Below are 25,335 nucleotides of genomic sequence, written 5' to 3'. Positions count from 1 at the left end.
AGGACGTCTGGTCACCCTATCGTTGCTGACATGACGTAACGTAAGCAGCCAGGGCAGGATAACTTCAGGAAACATGTCAATTTCTTTGCCCAATTGAATTGTTAAACATTACATTTTCTGGAGTCATGTAAAGGCAAAAGTTTCCACTTGTCAAACGATATCCGTATGATCTGTCTCCTGTTACTGTTGTCAAATGCCGTCATGTGAATGTTGGATGTCGGACAGCTTGCAGGAGTAGTGAAATGGTAACGTTCGAAGTCGCAGAACTGACGGCGTCATGAACTCATCTCCCATTTTAAACCATCAAGTTTTTTTTTATGAAACAATAATATTTCAAATATTTAAATACATCTGACAATATATTTTAATGAGTTTGGGTGTGTTTTTAATTGTTCTCATCAAAAATTGTATTTTTTCTCCACGTAAATAGTGTGATTTTTTTGTTTTCTTCACGTAGTTTAGCTACTTGTAACCATGACATATAATTTAAGGTTCAAGGTTCAAGGTAGGCCTACTTTATTGCCATTTATGTAAAAAACATATAGGAATTTGTTTCAGCAATACAAGTGTGTGTTTTCTTCAATATAGTGCAGCTAGACAAAGACAGTGATGACACAACAGACAGACAACAGTGCATAGATACTGTAGGCCTAGAGGTAGTGCTGATATGCCCATCGATTGAAATATTTATGAGTTTTGAGGACTTTATAGCCCCCATAGGTCTCCATTCATTTACGGGGGAATGTTGCCCCTTTACCAATATGGCAGCCGTATTCCACATTCGTTCTAATAGAACTCAACGGACAATGCGGTATCTACGTCACTTTTTGCCTGCTGGTCTGGTCAACTGCTCATTGAGAAGGATTTCTGAGTTCCCGAAATCTGCGGAACTGCCCCCTTTGGTCGAGAACCAATCAACTTTGAGCAGCTCCAACGGCTCTGGGTAGAGGCGTGTTCAAGGCAGAGGAAAGAGTGTTGTTATTGGTTTAAACTCGGCAATCCGCTTTCTGACATCTACCAGTAGCAAATCGAGGCTGTTGGTCAGACTAAAGTCTCGCAGAGCCTTTGAAAGTTGATGGTAATCAGGCTAGCTGGTAAGGGGCAGTGTGTGTGCTAAAGGGGGGGGGGGCGCAGTGTGCTGTGTGTCTGGGGAGTTACTGTAGGTTAAGGTGGGGTAGGAGGGCAGTCAGGTGTGTGTGTGAGTGTGAGTGAGGAGGAAGAGGGTAATAGATAATAAGTAAATAAAATAAATGAATGAAATAAAATAAACACACACCGCTCATATACATAAACACACACACACGCCCCTTAGCCGTGGCCTACTGGTTAGGGCTTGGGGCTTGTAACTGGAGGGTTGCCGGTTCAATCCCCGACCAGTCCACGGCTGAAGTGCTTTTGAGCAAGGCACCTAACCATTCACTGCTCCCTGAGCGCCGCTGGTTGGGCAGGCAGCTCACTGCTCTGGGCTAGTGATTCACCTCACTGTGTGTTCACTCGCATTTTTCCCCCTCCCCTATTCTTTCCACACAGACACACACACTCTCTTTCTCTTCCTTGATCCACCTGAAAATGAACGGCTAGAGTTGGCATGAGTCGGTCAAGCATGACAGTGTGATGTAAAGTAAAAGGTAAAGAAAAGATCATGTGTATGATGATTTTATTCAGGTTAAGTATTTTTTTGTGATTGAATTGGGGACTGACTAAGCCAGACCCAAGTTCTTATCCTCACAAAAATGCTTGGTTGGAATAGCATGTAATAACCAGAATACAGAAAAGTCAAACAATCATGACTTAGTTACATTTTGTTTACATACATAAAATACAACAAAAGGTTTTTGTGAATTCAATGATCTGAAGCAAAGATATTGATGTAAGCCTTACAGATGCATGATTTACAGTACACCATATCAACACACTGGTTATCATCTCAAATATGGACTACAAATATGGATACAATGTAATATTAAAACATGATGAGATGATGACAGTAAAAGGCAACAGAAAAAGTAGCTAAGTAATAATATCAGCTTTTTCTGTTATAGGAGTCTAAGTACACACATCCGATACACAACTCCGACTCCGATAAACGTATTTGGTCTCTGAGTCTGTTTAAGAGCTATACAGTTACAGTTGTAGTACTAATGCTGTTGTTGGTGGCAGCATTAGTCAGTGAGCTCTGAGGTGAGACTGTGGCCAGACGGTGATCCTTGTTCTGAGAGCAGCTGCAGGCACAGAGCTGGCATGATGCACAAAAGGAGTTGCAGCAGGGCAGGAGGCGGCAAACACTCACCCTCCACAAGAACCAACCGGGGGACCAGCAGCACCAGCAAAGCAGCACTATCCCCACCATCAGCCCAAGTGTCACATACAAAGCCAAAGGGGGCACAAGGAACTCTGGAGATCAAATAAACAATGAATACAACTAGGAAGGCAAGCAGTATTTGTTACAGTGTATCCATCAATACTTAAATAGACTGTCCACAATACTGTTAATGTCCTACATACTAGGAAAATGTTTTACTATTAAACAAAGGGGGCACATTTCTTGATTGGTATGACAAAAATATATGAAAAATTACATCAGTCCTCGGTAAGATTGAAGAACAACTGAAATGTTTGTATTCAATCGACAACTGGAACAATGGCTACGTTTCCATGCACACCATATTTCGGTTTCATTCGGAATAATGACAATATTCAGATTGTACAAGAGTCATGTAAACACCTTCTTCCGTGTCTAATGTCATAGCCCAAATAAGGTCATATTCCAAATAGTGAAAAACAGAATAACCACCCTTTCATGCGCAATGTCCACATCTGTGGATAGTAACTTTAGCTCTGTTTTCTATTCGTTTATAATGTTGATATACTCCAATCCACATGAGGGCAGTTTTAGTAGATCCAGTGCAATATAATTACAATATATATCATCCTATATTTGGGATATTAACTGCCTGATGACATCAATTCAACATGGGTGACAGTAATGGCCATGTGCTGAATGTTCCAGGCATATATGTAAAAAGTTTCTACTCAAGAAGGTAAAATCAGGTAAAAAAATATTGTGATGTACAGGAGAGTGTGTCGAACAACTCTATTTGTTTAGAAATGAAATTTGATGTAAAATATAGTTTGTAGACCCTAAAAACCAACTGTCCACATACAGTGCCCTCCAAAAGTATTGGAACACATGCTTAAAGTTAAATATAAAATCATCTTTTGGAAATTGATCTTAATGCCTTAAATGAAACAATGAGGAAATATTCAACCTTTAATGACATCAATTTTCTTTGTGAATGAATAATGTATTGTAAATAAATAAATGTTTTCCTTAAAATATAGGGGGTCATAAGTATTGGAACGCCCATGTTCAACTGTCATGATTTCTCGAAAACATGCGCGCACACGCAAGGGGCAGAAAGCACCATGAACAGCATTAAGCAGCTGCTCTCCGTGAAAAGATTAAAATGAATTTTAGTGCCGAAAACAGCTATTCGAAATGACGATGGTTAGAGAATGTTCAGGAATGTAAAGTAATGCATATATTTGCCAGAAACCACCAGTGTTGGTCAAGTTACTTGGAAAAAGTAATTAGTTACTGATTACTTGTCCAAGAAAGTAATCCCGTTACTTTACTGATTACTTTTCCCCAAAAGTAATTAGTTACTTTACAATTACTTTACTTAGTTACTTTTAAAAAACACACTAACTAGGCTACACAACCTGAATATGCTATAAAGCAATACACCTTTCAGCCTAATTTTATTCTTTCTGCATATTCCATCATATAAAATAGAATCAAATGCAGTGTTGTGCATAAACGAGTTCTGTGAACTATGAACTGCATGCAACACATTTGTAAATAAAGATCGTGAATTCGTTCAGATTATGTGAAATGAACAACGAGCGTCACTGCTGAGTTTCAATTAAACGTTGCGCAGTTAACCTGCATGTCACGCTCCAATCTTTCATCGATGCTGCGGATGTAACAGAGTACATGCTGCATTGTTGCAACAATACGGGCGCGCTGTCGGTGGTAAAATAAAAACATTAAGTCCTGTGACAGCGGCCGCATTCTGCGCCACCCCTCACTCAAACATACATAGATTCTGTAGCCTATAATTAACCGAAGAGTCGGACCTCCGTCTGGCAAACCTCATAGGCTACCGCAGGGGTTATGTTTGAAAGCGACTACAGAGAACGCAGATGAAACAGGCTCTATTATTTACGGACATTTTGCTCATTGTCTCGCAAAGACTCCGACGGTTAATTATGTCCACCGAAAACAAGTTTGAACGTCACAACCCCAATTTCGAATTTGAAAAGACATTTGAGTTGAAGCATCAGTCCAGAGTGAAAGCATAAGTCATCGAATGAAATGAAAGTAGAAAGAACAATAAAAGGGAAGTAAAGATAAGCAAAAGAAGTCCAAGTCCCGAACTATGGGAAAAGTTTAGGAAAACCCCAACTCATGTAGGCTGTTAAATGCAGCATGGTCATGCTCTCTCCCGCACTCTGTTGTCTCGTCTGTTGTTTACATCTCTCGCAATGCGTTGGACATTATACTGATTGTCACCAGACAGTCTCACAAAGCAATTAAAATCGCAGTTTAGTAACGCAGTAACGCAGCCTAAAGTAACGGTAATCTAATTACTGATTTTGCCATTGTAATCCCTTACTTTACTCGTTACTTGAAAAAAGTAATTGGATTACAGTAACGCGTTACTTCTAACGCGTTACTGCCCATCACTGGAAACCACCAAAATCGCCAAAAAGACGATGTTTTATAAATAATGAAAACGAACGACAAACTCTGAAATAAGCTCATAAATGAGATGTTATCATCTAAGTAAGTTAGCCAAACTGATGAATCTTTAACTGTCCAGGAGCAAATTAACAACACTGACGTCTGTCCTCAAATTCTTCTCCGTTTTCAGCCGTCTCAATCTCCTAAATCCTTGTTTTATTTAGACGTATTTCGGATTCATAACAAGGTCTTTTAGGCTCCATAACGGTAGACATATTTTATCCAACTTGTTTGTAGCTGCAGCTGTCTATGGTGGTAACTAGCATAGCTGGCAACCCGGATGGCGAAATACTACTGACTTCGTGATTTGTAGATAGTGTAGGGCGGCGCATCAAACCAAAACACAACATAACAACATCAACATCAGTTGAGGGCTGCAACTTCACTTTTAAATGAAAATATCTTGGCCGGACTACTGTTGTCAGTGATATAAGTATTTGAAATTAGCATGATTTCTAAATGGCTAGTGACATATCAGGGCCATTTTATGATTAATTGAAATACAATTCTCAAAATAATTTGCTTCCTTTTAATGTTGGATTTTTCCTCATTTTGTTTATTTGAAAAATTACAATAAATCACCAACAGATTATTTTTACGGAGCGATTATTTGCACCCGGGTGGAAATAGTGGAATGGAGGCATTTTCTTATTTGCACCCAAACCTGAAATGTGTGCTATCCAACATAGCGGGACCATCTTGGCAGGAGATGGCCAACCTAAATCCTAAATCTAACAAGTTAGGATTATTAAAACAATATTTTAGATGCTAAAGTGGTGCTAAATTTCCATAAACCTTGTTCAGTGAACGGGTAAATCCGTCCGTTTGTAAGCAAAATCAAGAAAAACTATCTTTTAGTTTGTTTACCGTTACCTAGCAACCATAACAAGTCATTCAAGGATTAGTAGTAGGCTATGCCTCACTGATACAACGAAACGTAGCGCAGTGGGTAAGTGAATGGGTTATGAATCTGGGGACCCAGGTTTGATTCCCAGTTAATGTGTTGGGGTTTTTTTTGCATGCCAAAGTACGAACGACTTCTTTTTTCTTAGATGACGTAGCCTCGCGGCAAATAAGAGTTTGTGCTTTTTGAACCTGTCAAAGACTGACTAGTTTTATTTCAGTTATGAGTACAGTTAAGTAGAAGTAAGCTTCAGTAGCCTAGTTGTGAGTAGAAAGGTTTCTTGGAGCCCCCAACCTTGTCTTCAAGGCAGCGCTGCTGGAGGCTCTGGGGTTAGGCATGGGTTAAGGTTAGGAGTAGGATTAAGTGCCTCTAAGTCAACAGTGGCAGCGCTGCCTGGAAGACAACTCAGAAAACAACTCTTTGAACTATAGCTTGCCTTTGATCAAGCTACCACATGACCACTCATTAGCCTAATATTTGTATAATCACTTCCAAGTAACCCAGACATGGCAAAACAGCTAAAAACTGTTAAAAACTAAATTAGGCCTAGCCTACTGTAGAGCTGGTAAATACACAGGCCTATTGACAGGGTACATGGATGTTAGACATCGGGTGTAAATAGTAATGTTGATTATTTGCACCCGGGTGTAATTAGTAATGTTATTAACGTATTCCACGTTAAGCCTTTTTGTAGGCAGCAATAGGCCTATGCTTATGAAAAGAGGAGGAATGCTGGTGCAACGCAGATGTCATTGACTAACGTTTCGACATTACAAACGTCTTCATCAGAGTCGTATACATAAGTTGTTCATCAGAGTTGTATAGGCTACTTCTGTCCTGGCCTGGTTGCACCAGATTGTCGCACAACAGAAGCGCGGAGAACTTTCCTTTGTAGGCCTATGCTTATGTCAGATAACGTCCATGGAGTTTGGGTCCGAGTTTTTGATAGTTTGATGTGCTTATGAAAAGTAATATGAGAGAGAAATTTGGTTATCAATGATCGTTGTTTAGGTGCATTAAACCACGTTAAGTTTTTGGTAACACTTTAAGACACACATATTCACCATTAGTTAGCTGCTTATTAACATGTCTATTAGTAGCATATTAGCCATTTGTTAGTCATTATAAGTCACTAATTAATACCTTATTTTGCAAGACCTTATTCTACCCTTACTAGACCCTTAATTAAGAATGTCCCCTATGTAAGCTCCTAATTACCCCTTATTCATAGTTATTAAATAAGTTGTTCCATATGAATTATGACCTAAATATGCATGACTCAGTATGGGGCTTGTAAGGTGGTAGTACCACAAGAACAGTTATTCACCCCTAATAATACTTATCAAAGATGGTCTATTTGAATGGAATTAGACACTAAACCACCAGTGCTAATAGTGTACAAATAACTCATAATTAAGTCTTTGTAATGCCAAATATGTTCCCTATTCTGAAGTTGGGTCATTGTTCACATCTAATTCACAATTAATTTGGCACTTATTAACCCCCATGTGTTCCCTAAACTAAAGTTGCCTCCTATTCACACTTATTAACTGTATTACAGCACGCAGTAGGCTACACAACAAGCAGACAGCCAAGTTAGCACAAATAAAAAGAATATCTCTTTCATACTGAATAGGAGATAGTGAGAAAGGCAAACCTGGATACATTTGTATGCTAACTTTCTTGGCTCCTGAGTAATCAAAAGTCTCAACCTCAAAACATTTTTTTTAAAGTATAGGGTCACATGGTAAAAAAGACATCCGTTGTGAATCAATCTATAGCTCTGCTGTTTGAGGTCACAGACTCAGAATGAGAAAATTTGATTCAACAAAGACCTATAGTTAACAGGCAGCTAACACTAACAGAGATTCACTATCAGTTTTATTTACCCATGCCCCATTCAGTTAGTGTTAGTTGTTGGTTTCCTATTTGGTCTACTGTATGTTGTATAAAATTTTCTGTTCTTTCCCCTACGGACAGCACTTTACTCTTGGATTGGATCACACCAGAGTTCTCCTTTAGTGTGACACAGTACAGTGTCAAATTAATTGTGAATTAATTGTGAACAAAGATCCAACTTTAGAATAGGGAACATATTTGGCATTACAAAGACTTAATTATTAATTATTTGTACACTATTAGCACTTGTGGTTTAGTGTCTAGTTCAATTTGAATAGACCATCTTTAATAAGTATTATCAGGGGTGAATAACTGTTCTTGTGGTACTACCACCTTACAAGCCCCATACTGAGCCATGCATATTTAAGTCATAATTCATATGCAACAACTTACTTAATAAGTATGAATAAGGGGTAATTAGGAGTTTACATGGGGGAATTCTTAATTAAGAGTCTAGTAAGGGTAGAATAAGGTCTTGCAGAATAAGGTATTATTTAATTACTTAATGACTAACAAATGGCTAATATGCTACTAATACACATGTTAGTAAGCAGCTAACTAATGGTGAATATGTGTGTCTTAATATAAAGTGTTACCAAGTTTTTTCCTTTCAATAGTCGTCAATGAGACTGCTTAATGTCAGATAATGTCCATAATTATTGGAGTTCGGGTTCGATATTTTGAGAGTTTTATGTGCTGAGAGGTAATATGAGAGAGAAATTTGGTGATCATTGGTCGTTGTTTTCCAACCTTATTCCACGTTAAGCCATATAGGCCTATACAATGCTTAATGTCAGATAACGTTCTTAATTATTGGAGTTTGGGCCCAATTTTTTGAGAGTTTTATGTGCTTATGAGAAGTAATATGAGAGAGAATTTTGGTGATCACTGATCGTTGTTTAGGTGCATTAAATCCAGTGTTGGTCAAGTTACTTGGGGAAAGTAATTAGTTACTGATTACTTATCCAAGAAAGTAATCATGTTACTTTACTGATTACTTTTCCCCAAAAAGTAATTAGTTACTTTACTAATTACTTTACTTAGTTACTTTTCAAAAACACACTAGCTAGGCTCCGCAACCTGAATATGCATAAAGCAATACACCTTTCAGCCTTATTCTATTCTTTCTGCATATTCCATTCTGTAAAATAGAATCAAATGCAGTGTTGTACATAAAACGAGTTCCGCGAACTATGAACTGCATGCAACACATTTGTAAATAAAGATCTTGAACGTGAATTATGTTAAATGACAACGAGCGTCACTGCTGAGTTCCAATTAAATGTTACGCCTGCATATCACGCTCCAATCTTTCATCGATGCTGCGGATGTAACAGAACACATGCTGCATTGCAACAACATTCGAAACGGCGCGCTGTCGGTGGTAAAACAAACACAGTAGCCCTGTGACAGCGGCCGCATATTCTGCACCACCCCTCACTCAAGCACACAGAAAATCTGGAATGTATAGCCTAATTAACCGAAGAATCGGACCTCCGTTTGGCAAACCTCATAGGCTACTGCAGGTTATGTCTGAAAGCGACCAGCCAACAGAGAATGATACAGGCTCTACCTATTAGGCTATTTACGGACATTTTACTCATGTCTCGCAAAAACTCCGATGGTAACCTACAAACTTAACCTTATGTCCACCGAAAACAAGTTCGAACGTCAACGACCTCAATTTCGAATTTGAAAAGACATTTGAGTTGAAGCATCCACAGTGAAAGCTATAGGCAAAAGCATAAGTCATCGAAATTAAATGAAAGTAGAAAGAAGAATAAAGTAAAGTAAAGATAAGTAGGCTAAAACAAGTCCCTGTCCCGAACTATGGGAAAAATTTAGGAAATCCCCAACTCACGTAGGCTGTGAAATGCAGCATGGTCATGCTCTCTCCTGCACTCCGTTGTCTTGCTGATATGCGTCTTTTGTTTACATCTCTCGCAATGCCTTGCACGTTATAGGCTACTGATTGTCAGACAGTCTCACAAAGCAATTAAATCACGGTTTAGTAACGCAGTAACGCAGCCTGCTTGCAGGAAAGTAAGGGTAATCTAATTACTGTTTTGCAATTGTAATCCCTTACTTTACTCGTTACTTGAAAAAAGTAATCGGATTACAGTAACGCGTTACTTCTAACGCGTTACTGCCCATCACTGATTAAATCACGTTAAGCTTTTTCCTTTCAATAGGCGTTAATGGGGCAGAAACTCTTCATGACATATAACGTCCATAATAATTTGAGTTTGGGTTCGATATATTTATAGTTTAAAGTGATTATGATGAGTAATTATGAGAGAGAAATTTGGTGGACATCGTTGTTTAGATACATTAAACCAAAGCCTTTTTCTCGCCATAGGCGCTAATGAAGAAGACAATGTAGCCTAAATGTGAGATATCTTCTATAATCGTTGGATTATGGTTTAGTTTTTTTGACAGGTTTAAGTGTCCATGACAATATATGGTCATGAGAAATTTGGTGATGATTGATCGTTGTTTTCCGCCCTTAAGCCACGTTAATCTTTTTTACGTTAAGCGTTTTAGAATGTCCCTCATAGGGCATGACTTGACGTTTCATAGCGCTCAATCTAGCTCACGTTCAGAATGATAAATTTGAAATGTTGCGTGGGAATGAGCATATGCTGTTGTGTGGTCGTGTCTTAAACGAGGGCCTTTTTACCCGTGTTGCCTTTTTAGCGTGTGGCTTAAGGCCTAGATGAAGATGTTGAAGTTGGTGCGTTATAATAAAAAGTTTGGGAATCGCTGCCTTAGGCTTTCACTATATCCTTTCACCCTGAGCAGTGGCATAGACTTTGTGTTGAAACATTTACTTTTGTACCACTTCATCCCAGTTATTTTTGTACCAACTTTCAGTCTCCATCGGATTCGGACAAAGACGCTTAAAGACGGTATAGGCCTAAAGACGACCAATGTCGGTGCAGCAGGCCTACAGTAGCCTACATAACACTATCCATTGTAACAGCTTCATGAAGAGCAATTGTCTTATGCGCTCATTCCCCCTCCCCCACACTCGTCTAACCAGTTCCCCCCCCCCCTCTCTCGACAGACACATTGGGGCTTTCCGAAACGTCCCTACTCACTTTGTAAGTGCGGAGAACACTCGCATTGAAGGGGTAGGGGTTAAAACAGCGCTACATTTCGGATGTGCTTGAAGGGAGAGGGAAATTGAGGTCATATTTGTTTTCATAGAAATTATGAAGGCAATATATATTAAATCAACAATTAAAGGTAGGGTATGGAATTAGCTTTGTTGGCCATTTTTGCAAAATCACTTGAAATCCTATTCCTAACCCACTTATAGCCACTGAGTTGGAAGCACTGAAATGGAAGTTAAACACGTCAATCATCTGCGGAGCGGGCAGGGCTCGAAAAACTCCAGCCAATAGTATTCCTCACCCCATACCATCATTTCACAGCTCGTTCGTCAATCTAACGTCTTACTCCTCTTCCTCCTCCCCACCGCGCGCGACCCTTTCGAAAGCTGGTGACCGCGAGTCAGTGCTGAAATGAAACCAACTGCCCGCTGCTGCACGTCCATGTTCCCCTCTTGTTGTATGTGTCACTTCATTTCTATACAAACTAAGGCAGCGGATACCTACGGAAACTCAATCACCCACGCAATAAATAAGCTATGTAGCAAAAATTACATTTTACCGTGACACGAAGAGTGTTGTAAACATGAAATCGAAACTTAACAGCTTGGAGCTACAGTGGAATAGGCGAACCAACGGGCCAGCACTAAACTCGGATATTTCAGGAGATAATCGCCCAGGTAAGAACCAAACCAGATTCTGTTCAAATATACACACCTATGGCTACTGAACCATAGGTACTACAACCCTTTGGAGGTGAATAAAGAATGTAATTGGGGAAGTTGATGTGAGTGATTGTATGGAGACTAGAGCTCATAGTGCTGTAGACGCCAGGCTGGCATTTCATTTAGCCTGGCTCGCTCTCGCGCTGTGCATTTGAATTGTCGCTCGTGCATGGAGGGCGGGACTTGAGGTTGTATATGTTCAAACTCCGCCGTCCGTTTTGCGAAATCCGTACCCAACCTTTAAGATGTTCTGGACACCCCTGTGTATTAGGATATACATCCCTCTTCTCTCCCTTCATTACTATGAGTGAGGAGTTGCATTTTATGCTTTATTTAACATCAAATTATAAAAGTGCTGTAAATGCGACCTGCACATGTGTTTAAATATTACAGCCTACTTTTGTACGATCTTGCACATTTTTCTGAGTATCAAACTAAACATGAGTTGTTACAATGTAGCTTAAATCACGCTTTTGTCTGTAAATGCTGTCATACGGACCAAAAACAACTGGCAGGGAGATTACACGAGCACGAACACATGAAAACGGTCCAAGTCAGCATCCATTCGCAAAACTAAAACATCTTTAATTTTTTTAATACATATATTTTTGGAGCAAATTTGGCCTCTCACTGGTGGGATCCGGAGAGGATGACAGAGTGGGAGTCGATCCCGGGTTGCCGTCACAGTGCAGACACGCGAACCAGTTGCGCCACAGCTGTGGTCTTTCAGCCCAAGTACACCTATGCCTACTTAATATGCTTTAGTTTGCAGAGTAATCCTTATGAAAATGTAGGCTATATGCCTACTTTCGCAGGGGGCAGAGACATTTTTCAAAGTTAATACCTAGGCCCTCTACGAAATAGTAGCCTACAAAGCTTAAATCGTTTAATCTCCGTGGCAATTAATGCTAATTGAAAATGAAACCTGGCGTTTTTACTACACTCTCATCTGGCGTAATAATCAAGGCAACTTGCAAACTACTGGCACTACTACTGCTTGTTTTCTATGGGGACTATTTTCAGATGCTGCGTACGATATCGCTGCACCTATGGTACGTTTGCAAGTTGCCTTGATTATTACGCCAGATGAGAGTGTAGTTCCATGTCAAATCAGCCTAGAAAAACGCCAGGTTTCATTTTCAGTTGGTCTTATTGCACTTTCTAACTTGAGAGGAGACACGTTTTAAATGGGAAAACTACCAGAAATCTTAGTCACTTTTAAACATGAAGCTAGCAGGCGAGAAGCTAATGGTCTAATCCGATTCAATGATCTATGCTAGGCTGAAGCTAAAAGTTGTATCGCCAGACTCACAGAATGGCTGGATGAACGGGAGCAAGGTAAATATCGATTGTTTTGCTCGAGGGGAGGTGGAAAATGAGCGTATTTCCAAAAATGGCGGAATATCCCTTTAAGCCCGCCAGCATCCTCGGTTGAGTGAAAGCCGTGGATGGCTGTGTGTAGTGTGTATGTCTTGTTTGCGGTGTGTGCTGAGTGTGGCAACTACTCTCCCAGACTGGGGAGTTTAAATGGCTACGGTGTAGCACATCCTGGCTTTGGTGTGGCCAGGGTGTGCCGGGTTTGGCATAAGGCTGTTTGGTGTGTTAGTGTGGCCTGAGGTGTCCAGGTGCAGTACCTGGATATGCTCATTTTATAGCCTGGGTGGCTTGTTTGTTTGTTTATGTGTTCGTTCGTCATGTCTACATTGCCATAGGCCAAGCCTAACGTTTGAACCCTTATTTTGTTTTATCAATAAACCATATCAATAAACCGTCATTTCATTCAACTACTTCCTTGTTTGTGTTTACTACTTTTCTCTTTAGTTTAACTAGTTGCGGCATCCTCACACCCCTAGGATTTAACATTCACCCGTAACAACACCAAACTTTCCAGTTGTACACTTATCAGTATTCTGAAGATATGTACAGTTGGATATTTTAGTTAAGAAGGGAAAAAAAGGTGCTCCATAACAGTGCATTTCTATTAGTAGTGTGTGAAATTAATGTCTCACACAGGGAAGCATTTGATACTGCAGCTGAAGAAGGTTAGGTAAGGTAAGGTAACTTTATTTTTATAGCGCATTTAACGTGCACTGAGTGCAACCCGAAGAAGAATCTGTCTGTTCACATTTTTTAACAGCCATTCCGGTAGCTCTTTATAATAACCGTCACCTATAAATGGTAAATTAATACTTTATTTAGTATACATTTATACATAATATAACTGTTTAGAAATCACATAATGATAGTTAGTTAATTATTGTTAACTGTTATTAGGCTGCCTATGATAAGTAAATCGATAGTTTATATAGTATAATCTTGTGGGTTCTGCGCCAGACTTGGGCCACGGTGTAGCACCGCATTATGTAATAACACTGCATTATGTAATAATGTAATAAATGTGCACGCCATTATGTAATAATTGCCGCATTTTGTAATAATGTAATTATGTAATAAACTTCTTGAACGCAATATGTAATACATTGTGCTGCATTATGTAATAAGTTATTACATATTGCTGTTGTTACTACATAATGCGGTTGTTGCGTTTTTTTTTTTGCCAAATGTAACAATTGGTGCATTAGTAACCAACCAAAATTGACATTTTCATTGATTAAAAACAGCATGATAATGTGTATTTTACTCAAAAATGATAAGTAAGGGGACAGTATATCAACTATTGCTCAGCTTACATTGTAACAATCCACCTTTTAACTTTGGTTGTGCTCATTTAAACGCACAAGGGGTTCTTTTCAATTAATATTTTCAGTCATATTAGTCATGAGATCAAGTTTGGAGGTAAGTGCTTCTGATAGTTAACCAATTTATAAAATTGTCAAGTAAATCTCTGTCTTTGCTCAGGCAGCAGCAAAGATAAGACATACAGCACCAAATAATTAAACATGGGCTGTGCACAAGATGGGTGTGCCATGCATTCTGTTTTCTGTTAACAGATATTATTATATTATTGGCTAAGTTAGCTGGTGTTGACATAGCCAACCATAAGCTAAGCTAACACATATTAACATAAAAGGTTTTCTTTTCAAGTTCATTGAGGACACAGTATCTCAGTCTAAATCCTGCTTAGTTTGTAGTACAACAAAACAAAATAAAATGAATAATAATAAATATAGCTGCAAGCGGCGATGGTGGGCCCGGTCATCACGGAATCTAACAAAGCAATACGTAATTGTTGGTGGGCATGTGCATGAGCAACACGCATGCCCACCAAATTTGGTTAATTTTCATCAATGTATGTGTCAACCACAACAGACAACAGGCTAGGTGGCGCTATAGAGTCCCTAAGCCACACCCTAGGCCAAAGCTCTCTGACTAGCTGCAGCAATAACACACAAGCCTACCTAATTGTCGTGAATGTATGTGTCAACCATAATAGACAATGTGTTAGGTGGCGCTATAGAGTCCCTAAGCCACACCCTTGGCCAGAGCTCTGTCTTTAACTAGCGGTAGCAATAACACACAAGCCCACAACATTTGATTAATTTTCGTGACTGTATGTGTCAACCACAACAGACAACACGCAAGGTGGCGCTATAGAGCTAGAGCTCTGTCTCTGACTAGCGATAGCAATAATACACAAGCCCACCAAATTTGGTTAATTTTCGTGAATGTATGTGTCAACCACATACAGACAACGCATTAGGTGGCGCTATAGAGTCCCTAAGCGACACCCTAGGCCAAAGCTCTGTCTCTGATTAGCGATAGCAATAACACACAAGTCCACCAAATTTGGTTCATTTTTGTGAATGTTTGTGTCAACAGATAACGTGCTGCTAGGTGGCGCTATAGAGTCCCAAAGCCACACCTTGGGCCAGAGCTCTGTCTCTGACTAGCAGAAGTAATTCCACATGTAGCTACCAAGTTACATCCAATTTAAAATCTTTTTTTCTGCCTATAACACCAACTTCCTGTTTCTTAATAAGACGCCATAATTCAAACCTTCGCCATTTCGATATACTTCGAAAATTAAAAAATCTGGTCGCAATTCCTCTTGAGCAACCCCTCAAGATCATTTTAGTGCTTATATGACATGATTTCGATAAACCGTCTAGGAGATTTCTTTCAAAATATGTGATGTGCAGAAATCATCATAATCATAACTCAAATTCTTCTAAGATTCACTATAAAGTTTAAATGTCAAATTGTTTAGATTAATAGAACACACATGTCCACCAAATCTGGGCCATTTCCGTGAATGTATGTGTCAACCACAACAGACAACACGTTAGGTGGCGCTATAGAGTCCCTGAGCCACACCCTAGGCCAGAGCTCTGTCACTTAGTAGTGTTACCAATTCCACACATAGATGCCAAATTTCAAGAGTTTTAGAGCATGCCAATTTGGTGAAAAAAGGCAAAATGTGGCCCGGAAGAAATTTAATCAGAGCAAAAACAATAGGGCCATGCACCTACGGTGCAGCCGCTTCAGCACCTCGGTGCTCGGGCCCTAATAACTAGCCTAGCCAGTCCTGAGTCCCAATCAGTACCTTGCAGGAGGAGCAATATCAAGTAGTGGCTTAGGCTAAGTGCCTGAACAGCATAAATCAAATGGAATTCTGATAGGCAGTTCCCTCCATATACTGATAGTTTGGCTATATGTGTGTGAAATGTGAGTCATGGCCTGTTTTACTGTAGGTAAAGAACATTGTTAAAATTCACTTTATTATTCTGCAGTTCCATTGTGTGATCAGTGTGTTAGGCTGTATGTTGCAGCTGAATTGTTTATCATTTAGTTGCTTAAATACTTAATTGCATCATTAAATTAATACTTATTAGTAAGCATTAATTTTGAGTAAAATACACATTATCAAGCTGTTTTTAATCAATGAAAATGTTAATTTCGGTTGGTTATTACATAATGCACCAATTGTTACATTTGGCAAAAAAACGCAACACCCGCATTATGTAGTAACAACCGCAATATGTAATAACTTATTACATAATGCAACAAAATGTATTACATATTGCGTTCAAGAAGTGTATTACATAATGCGGCAGATTATTACAGAATGCGGAAATTATTACATAATGGCGTGCACATTTACTACATTATTACATAATGCGGTGTTATTACATAATGCGGTGCTACACACGTACGCTGTTCTAAAGCTTGTGAGACAACTTGGTGAATAAAGCAGTTAATTAAATCCTGACTCTTAATGGGTTGTTACAGTATGATATAGAACATCAGCGGAACATAGAAACAAGTAAAACAACTTCTAATAATATGGTAATATAGACGTAGCTCAATTGGCTGCAGCACATAGTGCGACGCAGGCGTCCCTAGTTCAAATCCCACTAATTGCAACAATGTTGAAGGTGCATTTCTCACAGCTTAATCGATCAAGTTATCTAAAGATATAACGTTAGGCTAACTGTTAGTTACATGGTTCTCACTTTAGATTGGGGGGCTGCAGAATTTACTACAAGTAGCTAAGAAATGTCTTTGTCACCATTAACAACCTGCTTGTTAACACTTAAAGCTCCACGTTAACTGTTAACAAATATGCTTGTAAGTAACTTAATTTATACTACATAAACTATCGATTTACTTATTATAGGCAGTCTAATAACAGTTAACAATAATTAACTAACTATCATTATGTGATTTCTAAACAGTTATATTATGTACACATTTATACTACAGTTTTTTTCAATCGCTAACAAGCGTTTGTCCATTCATTTGACACATTTTCAAAACTCTAAACATAGTTAGCACAGCGTTGGTCTTTTGTGGCCATACCATTCACACATTGCATGTTGTTTTCACACAGTATGCAGTCAGTGAATACATTTCCACAATGCTTACATTTTCTTAACAGACCAGCTATACCTCTTAACAAAATGATGTATCGTTTTTCTATTATTTACGAATGTTAAAACACAACATCCCACAATAGCAAACACAATATTCCAAACCTACAGTACAAAAACCTCTGCTTCTGCAAAGATATCAGTTCAAAGCAATATATCTCAGCTGATAACAAACAATTGAATAAATGACACACATGATGTTGGGTAAATTGGGCCAACCACAGCCAATTCCAGTCTGGCTTAGACTCAGTGGCAGGGGTTATTTTTTTCATATGACATTGACACAGTAAAAGGAGGACTTTGATTAGTGATGTTTTTGGAAACGAAAACAGGAAAAGACAAACACTGTGATGTCTGTACCAGGAAGAGTAAGAGCAAGGGGGCCCAGGAAGAAAGGCAGGCCAGTGAGAGGAGCAGTGAGAGGAGCAGGGCCAGGGAGAAGAGTAGGCCCAAGGAGAGGGCAAGGTAGAGGTGTAAGAATATGTGGTGGTGGCATTCCAAGGGCTGCAAGAACAGTAGTCAGTGATGAAATTTGTACCACTATCAACCTAGGCCTTTCACTAAGAAAGGAGAATACATGTAAATATCAGATGCAATGTTGATGACAGTAATTTTGTGTTTTATTTTGTTCCCCCCTTTTTATCTGGGCTTTTTGCTGTTTTTTTGTTCAGAAGGCTCTTGTGCGTTTCATGGATATTTTGTTCACTGTAAGCAATACTGTTCACCTTTTGTTCTATCTGATTCTGTTCTATCATACTGTAAACAGTATTTCTACTGTAGGCCTACCTCCTGTCTAAACAGTAAAAGAACATTTTGATTTGCTTTTTATTGGAATGTTTTTGAATGTGAACATTACATGTGGATACAGTTCCCAACCAAGAAATATAGTGTAAAAACAGTGGATTGCATGTTTTGCATGCACATACCTGTAAAACTGAAACAGTGAAACACTGAAAAGTCTATGCAGTTTTTGTATTGTCAACAATAGCCAGTATTTTGAAACCTAGTGTACTCTGACTGACTGCATGTATCTTGTGAAGTGAAAACAAGTTTTATTCTTTGACAGAATGATTTCATTTTGAGTCAGATTTCCAGTGTTTTGGTAAAGTTATTGAATGCTGAGAAATGACGAGTTAGTGTATATGTAACAAAATGTGGTGTAACAACATGGAATGTGTTTTTGAGAGGAAAATTATCCATTTGGCCAATTGTGTTTTGTAGGTGTGAGTCTGTGTTTAGAGTTTTGAAAATGTGTCAAATGAATGGACAAATGCTTGTTAGCGATTGAAAAAAACTGTAAATAAAGTATTAATTTACCATTTATAGGCGACGGTTATTATAAAGTGCTACCGCCATTCCATTATTGATCAATTGATTACATTCATACATGTTCTATTAAAGAAAAGTTGGAAAACTACTTGTGTGTGCTATGAAGTGGTTAGAAGAATCGGCTAAAATTGGTATCGGCAGGTCAAATTCTATGAGAAATCGGAATCAGCCCAAAAAACTGCAATCGGTGCATCTCTACCCAATACCCACACACACGCACACTCACAAGTGAACATAAACACACAGACACATTAAAGGAACGTTTTTTCATATTAAACTACGTTATTCGCTTAATTAAAGAGGTGTAATGCAGGATTGGCGATTTCATCTCTGGTTTCGGTTTCGTTTTTCGTTTTCGCTCGTTTTATGCTTGCATATTTCTCTGCAGAGCTTCCCCGACAGCTTTAGCGTGTATATTTATACATATATATAGGCTATATATAAATATATAAATTGCAAGCGTGGTTCTTCTTGTTCCTTTCGCGTCTCTGACTTCCAGATGTAAACAGCAGACGATCGTTTATCAGAAAGTTGCAAGGTTGTAATTAGCGGATAGGGACACTAGGGGCGGGAGGAAATGTGACTGTTTTTGATAAAACTGGTCAGTCAAGCAAAACAACGATTTCTAAGCGATTTTATGACTATGAAAAAGTTGCATAGGGTCTCTTTAAGACAAGTTGATACATACCTCTCACATTTCAATGCGTGCACTCACTGGCTCTGGCGCGCGGCACAACTTTGATGTGTTTGGTCGCTTCTAATTTCATCGCTGTTTGGATCCTAATGAATGCATTGGGCTAACTAAGTGCTATCAAAGGTGTGCCGTGCGCCAGAGCCAGTGAGTGCACGCATTGAAACGTGAGAGGTATGTATCAACTCGTCTTAATTAGGGGAATAACGTAGTTTAATATGAAAAAACGGTGAAGTGTTCCTTTAACCCTTATGGCGCCAGAGGTTTTTTCCTAAAACGTTCAATTTTGACATATTAATTTCAAAAGGCTTTAACTTAAAAGTGATAAGAGATAGAGACTTTCTGTAAATTAGAGAAATATTAAGGATGACCCAAAGTTTATGTAGGGATTAAATGTATCCAACTAATTTGCATATTATGGCGTCATAATGACGTCATATGGTGGCGGCCATCTGGATTTTTTTAATTTTTCATGAATTGTTAATATTATTATAAAAATATTAATATTATTATTATTAATATTTTTGCTGACAGACATACACATCACCAGGACATGAAAACACAAAAAGAACAAACATTGTACCATACTGAATGGTCAGGGAAATAGTAAATCATCATAGGCTACTAATAGCAAGATGATGGGAATGATGATGATGCTGCGAATTTATGTAGCAGGCCTTTTGCCATAGAGATAATGAATCCCTGTTCATCCAGGTGACACTTCTTGTAGTGTTTCATGGTGTGGTACCTCTAATTGCAGGGCACAACACAAAGGCCCACCACACACTGCCTACACCTGTATTTTGTCTGACTATGGCCTTTAGATCTGCCACTTTGTGTTTTTTTTTAGTTTTTTTTTTCTTAGTTGACATACACATCACAAGGACATGAACACACAAAAAGAACACACATTGTGCAATGTGCCATACTAAATGGTCAGGGAAATAGTAAATCAATAGTGTAAATAATAAATAATAAATGGCAAGATGATGGGAATGCAAATTTCTGTGGCAGGCATTTTGCTGTAAAGATAATGAATCCCTATTCATCCAGGTGACACTTCTTGTAGTGTTTCATGGTACTTCTCATTGCAAGGCATAACATAAAAACTAGTGATGCTCCGATCGATCGGCCGCCGATCATGATCGGCCGATATTGGCTAAAAATGGCTTGATCGGTGAAGCTCAAAAGCGCCGATCAAAAAAGCCGATCATGTGACCTAAATTACTTGCGTGACATTTTTTCACCTGCAGGCGCGGCGCAGAGGCACACAACAGCCTAGAGTAGAGAGGAGCTTGCAGTGGCAAACATGAGTAGGCTAAAGGTTCAGTGTAAAATTAACCATTTGCAATGTATGTCGTGCTGAAATCCCTCGAGGTGGAAGCCACCAAAGACGTTTAAACACCACTGACGGACAACTGAATATGTCGGGTATGAGAAACTAAACCAGCCAACTTCCCCATCCTTCAATCAGCCGACTGTAGGCCTACTAACGATAGGGATGATAAGATGGAAAGGCATTACGTTCAGAATTAATTTGCCTCCTCGAACAACCTCTATTTCGTTGTGGAGGATAAAGCCCAGTTACGATTTTGCAAATATCTGTAGCCTAAAAGATTTTTGAAAGACAGTCAGACTCTCACATCTAAAGACAAATCATAGAGTTTTAAGTCACAAACTAGTCACAGACTAGGCCTATGCAGACATGCGATAATATCAGACATGTTTGATATTGTTGTAACGGCAGAATTAGAAAAAGACTCCGACTGGCTTACAACCGCTAATTAACACCTTACATTAAACGAGTACACGGGAGCGCGCCGCGCCATGATTTCTGTCCCGACTTTGGATATTTATTCATCGACTGTGAAAACATGGCAATATCGCGCAATGTAAGTCTGCCCTAACCTGCCTTGATCCACGATATTACCCCGCAGGCACAAAATACTAGCCTAATGTGTATCTCCCCGCGTTACCAAACAGTGTAGCCTACATTGACAAGCTGAAGAATAGGCATATTAGCTTCCCAAGCGCAGACGCCTGTCCAATGTCCCTGCTAGCTTAACAGCGCACTTTATTGACTCAAACTGGTGGCATTTAACGGCATGTTTCAGTCATGGGGGATTCCAAGATAAAAAAGACTTGCAATTTATTGCTTACAGTAGCTTACATTATTTCTTTTTTGGGGGGATTTGGAACAGAGAAAAGGCCATAGTTTTGCACTTTGAGGCAGTAGGTTTTGGTGTAACACGTTTTTTATTTAATGTAGTCAGTCTATTTAGAAGCTATACTTTTCAAGTAGCCTAGGCAATGTAATTTGGTCCCATCCCATTTAGGTGATCTGTGTGTTGGTCTGCCTGACCCCCTCCTTGTATGAAATCATTTTATGTCTCGCTGCATATTTGGAAAAGATGGCCAAAGTTATTTCATTTTCTAAATACAAATCGATAAATGGTGGTTCTTCAACATCTTGACTAGCCTATAGGCCTACTGTCTTTTATGCCACTTACATTAATTCATAGTTAGTTTAATTTCTACAAATGATGCAAACTCTGCTAGACTATTGTTAAAAGACTCTCATTCCCCTGCCATTCTGTGATCGGCAGTGATCGGCAATCGGCCGATCATGATTTTGATGATCGGTAATCGGTGATCGGCCCCAAAAATGCTGATCGGAGCATCTCTAATAAAAACCCACTCCACACTGCCTACACCTGTAGCCTATTTTGTCTGACGGCAGCAATTAGATCTGCCACGCGCGCCGGCCGAGTGGAGAGAACTCGCATGGCTCCGTCTATTCTAATTCTCGTTACGACTCCCCACACTGCCTCTACGTTTCCCCAAGCTCTCCTATGGACATGTCGACCTCGTCTAACACATCTATTGATATTAGACAAGACAAGGCTCCACCACGTTTACCGTCCTCGCGATTATGGAGAGGCACACTGTCACTGTCGAGGGAGCATATGGCTAGCGCGATAAAAAACACAGTGCCCCGACGCCACTCTCGTTCTCCACACAACTAACATGTCTGATGAGGGTCTGCTAACTGTTTCATGGTACTTCTCATTGCAAAGCATAACATAAAAACTACCCCACACTGCCTACACCTGTAGCCTATTTTGGATGGCTAGCGCGATAAAAAGGCAGTGCTCCGGCGCCACTTTCATTCTCCACACAACTAACACGTCTGATGAGGGTCTGCTAACTTCCCTATGAACACCTACAACAGGTGAAATACTGTTCATAACACTGACATTGGGCAAAAGATCCACGTTTGTGCTTGGTGTAGGACTTATCTCTCGTTGTCCAGCTGCAGCATTGCTTGCTAGGCAGAGACGCGTGTGAATAAACAAATCCCCGTCATCTTCTAAAGGCAGATATTTCCCTTCAGAATAACTGTCAGTGAACAGAAGACCCAACACTTCATTCCTGGTAAACTTTTTTGATGTGTTTAGACGATTATCTAATGCTAATACTCGTTTACGTTCACACTACCGCTCTGATACAATGGCTCACACGCGACTTAGCTCAGCTGATATTTCCCACTGATTTAAAGTGCCCTTGCTCGAAAATTTTGTATAGAAGCATGACGTATTTCTGAGTCAGGGACGTAGTTTGACATGTCTGCCAACTAGTGGCAGGGAGTTTGAACGAAATTTGGCACCCTATTTGACCAACTCGGCCGTTTTATACAGTACCGCATCTTGTTGAGTTAACTCGACAGTGGCGCTTAGAGGGTTAAACACACACACAAATGCAGGCAAGAAGACACACACACACACACACACACACACACTTACACACACACACAAACCCATTATCCCCACCACACACACTCACAGGTGAAGACTCACAGACAGAGAAGCACTCTTACAGAAGTGAAAGCGAACACATGCACACACTCATTTACATACATAAAAGTTGCAGTAGGGACGGAGTAGGAGATGGAAACAAATTCACAGGTGTGATTTATTTTTGCGGAGAGAATGTGCAGGACTGAGCGCTGGTTATATGTTATGTTATCTAGTTAAAGTCAACATTATATTCATGTAATAAAAAGGAAGGGCCTTATCGAGTTGGTATTTCTGCTATTTTTCTACTCCCTTCACACACACACACACACACACACACACACACACACACACACACACACACACACACACACACACACACACACACAACCTTCAAACCGCTGTAAAAAATATCCCTTGACCTTAAATATCTGAAATAATAAAGTATTATCATACTGCAAAACTACAGTGAGTGTCATAAGTAGTTGAACACATGCTAAAGTTGACTAAAACGAGGGAAATGAAATAATCTTTTGGAAATCTTAATGCCTTACATAAAAAAAAAAAACGTTTTAAATTACAGGGGATACAGTATTGGAACCCCTATGTTAAATTCCCATAGAGGCAAGCAGATTTGTATTATATAAAATATAATATTTGGATCCTGGATCCATGAAATAAGGCCAGTTATTTCATGGATTCAGGATACTATGGATCCTAGAGATTGGCAAGCTGTTTTTTTTTTTTTTCAATTAGCCTATTAGCTGGTTTCATTCTCATTGAGCTCAATGCAAATTAAACCAGCTAATAGGCTAACTGAAAAAAAAACCCACACAAAATCAACCATGAAAACTATACACAATGAAATCAATCAAAATGTACTCCCTATCTTTTTCCCCGACTAACCTTCTCTGGTCATGTTGCCTCGGTTGCCCAGTCTTGCACTTTATGACAAAAGAAAAATCTTGGTGTGGTCTTCAATCAGCCCCAAAATTACCCCGCTGCTCAGTCCGATTCTGCGCCCACTTACTTTCTTTATCAGAAAGTCCTATAGGATTCCAATCAGGGTAACACTTTACATTACGGCTCGCTAATAAGGTGGTAATTGTATGGTAATTTCTATGTAATTTCATGGTAACAATCCCTTGTTACCACTTGTTACCACTTATTACCAGTAATTTCTATGCAGTTTCTAGTGCAATTACTCTGCTGTTTCTAGGTAATAGCAATGCAAACAGCATTAATTAAGGTGGTAATTTCTATGGTATTTTGATATCATTTTATGAATAATCCTTTGTAGCCACTTATTACAGGTTATTTCCATGCAGTTTCCAGTGCAATAACTCTGCAGTTTTTAGGTAATAGCGATGCAAACAGCTTTCATTTTAAGTATAATAAAATGGTAATTATTTGAAACTTTACTTATTGTTTTTGTTTAATTACATGACAAACAAGGAGGTAATTTCCAGGAAAATACACAGCATCCATGGCGCATGCTCGTTGCGGCGACACGGTCAGGTGCGCGTCTTGTTTGTTTGTTCGTTTTGTTTGATCAAAGTTTGTGTCTTAAATATTGCGAACTAAGTGTAAACGCCCAAATTAACACAAGATGAGGAGAAACACCAAAGTATTTCTTCTTGTAGTTTTAATATTTTGCCTCCTGGACTACATGGTGCTTGCGACTGGGCTTTCCGAGGGTCTTCAACTTAAAATCACCTATAGCCGAGAGGCTCTGCTGAGCATCAGGGAAGCGGTTCCCTCTCTCCCCCGAGATGAACTTATGGGATTACCGACACCACCTCTTGGATGCGACAAACCAAAGCGAAAACGTGGAAGGAAAGGGGGAGTGCGAGCTCGACTGAAAAAGAGGCCATTCAGGCCACCTTTACCAACCATCATGTTTGGGAACGTACAAAGCATTCGGAATAAAACTGATGAACTCCGGGCCTGTTCGCAACACGTGGCTGACTACCGACAGTCTTGTCTGATTTGCTTATCAGAAACCTGGCTGACGGAGTCAGATCCCGATTCATCTGTCGAACTGGAAGGCTTTACACTGGTAAGGGCAGTCCGCGACTCAAACTCTGGGAAGAGCAAAGGTGGACATATATGCGTGTTCATAAACAACAGGTACTGTAACCCAGCACACATCACCGTGAAACATAGACTTTGCACAAAAGACATTGAACTGCTATCGGTCAATCTAAGACCTTATTATATGCCCCGTGAAATACATCAGATT

At 39.4% G+C, this 25,335-nt stretch overlaps 1 protein-coding gene across 1 annotated transcript in view; it reads right to left on the bottom strand.

Annotated features, from left to right (window-relative positions):
* Positions 1–1,678: 1,678 nt before the first annotated feature.
* ldlrad2 (low density lipoprotein receptor class A domain containing 2) overlaps positions 1,679–25,335 on the bottom strand; it is a 45,243-nt gene continuing 21,586 nt past the window's right edge. The window contains exon 5 of the mRNA XM_062545142.1: positions 1,679–2,394. Within this exon, the coding sequence (XP_062401126.1) occupies positions 2,117–2,394 (278 nt within the window). The 3' untranslated portion in view covers positions 1,679–2,116. The remainder of the gene's footprint in view (positions 2,395–25,335) is intronic.

Source organism: Sardina pilchardus, chromosome 9, assembly GCF_963854185.1.
Source record: "Sardina pilchardus chromosome 9, fSarPil1.1, whole genome shotgun sequence".
Classification (NCBI taxonomy): domain Eukaryota; kingdom Metazoa; phylum Chordata; class Actinopteri; order Clupeiformes; family Clupeidae; genus Sardina; species Sardina pilchardus.
The sequence above is the reverse complement of the archived record's forward strand: the minus strand, read 5'-3'. Positions and strand labels throughout refer to the sequence as shown.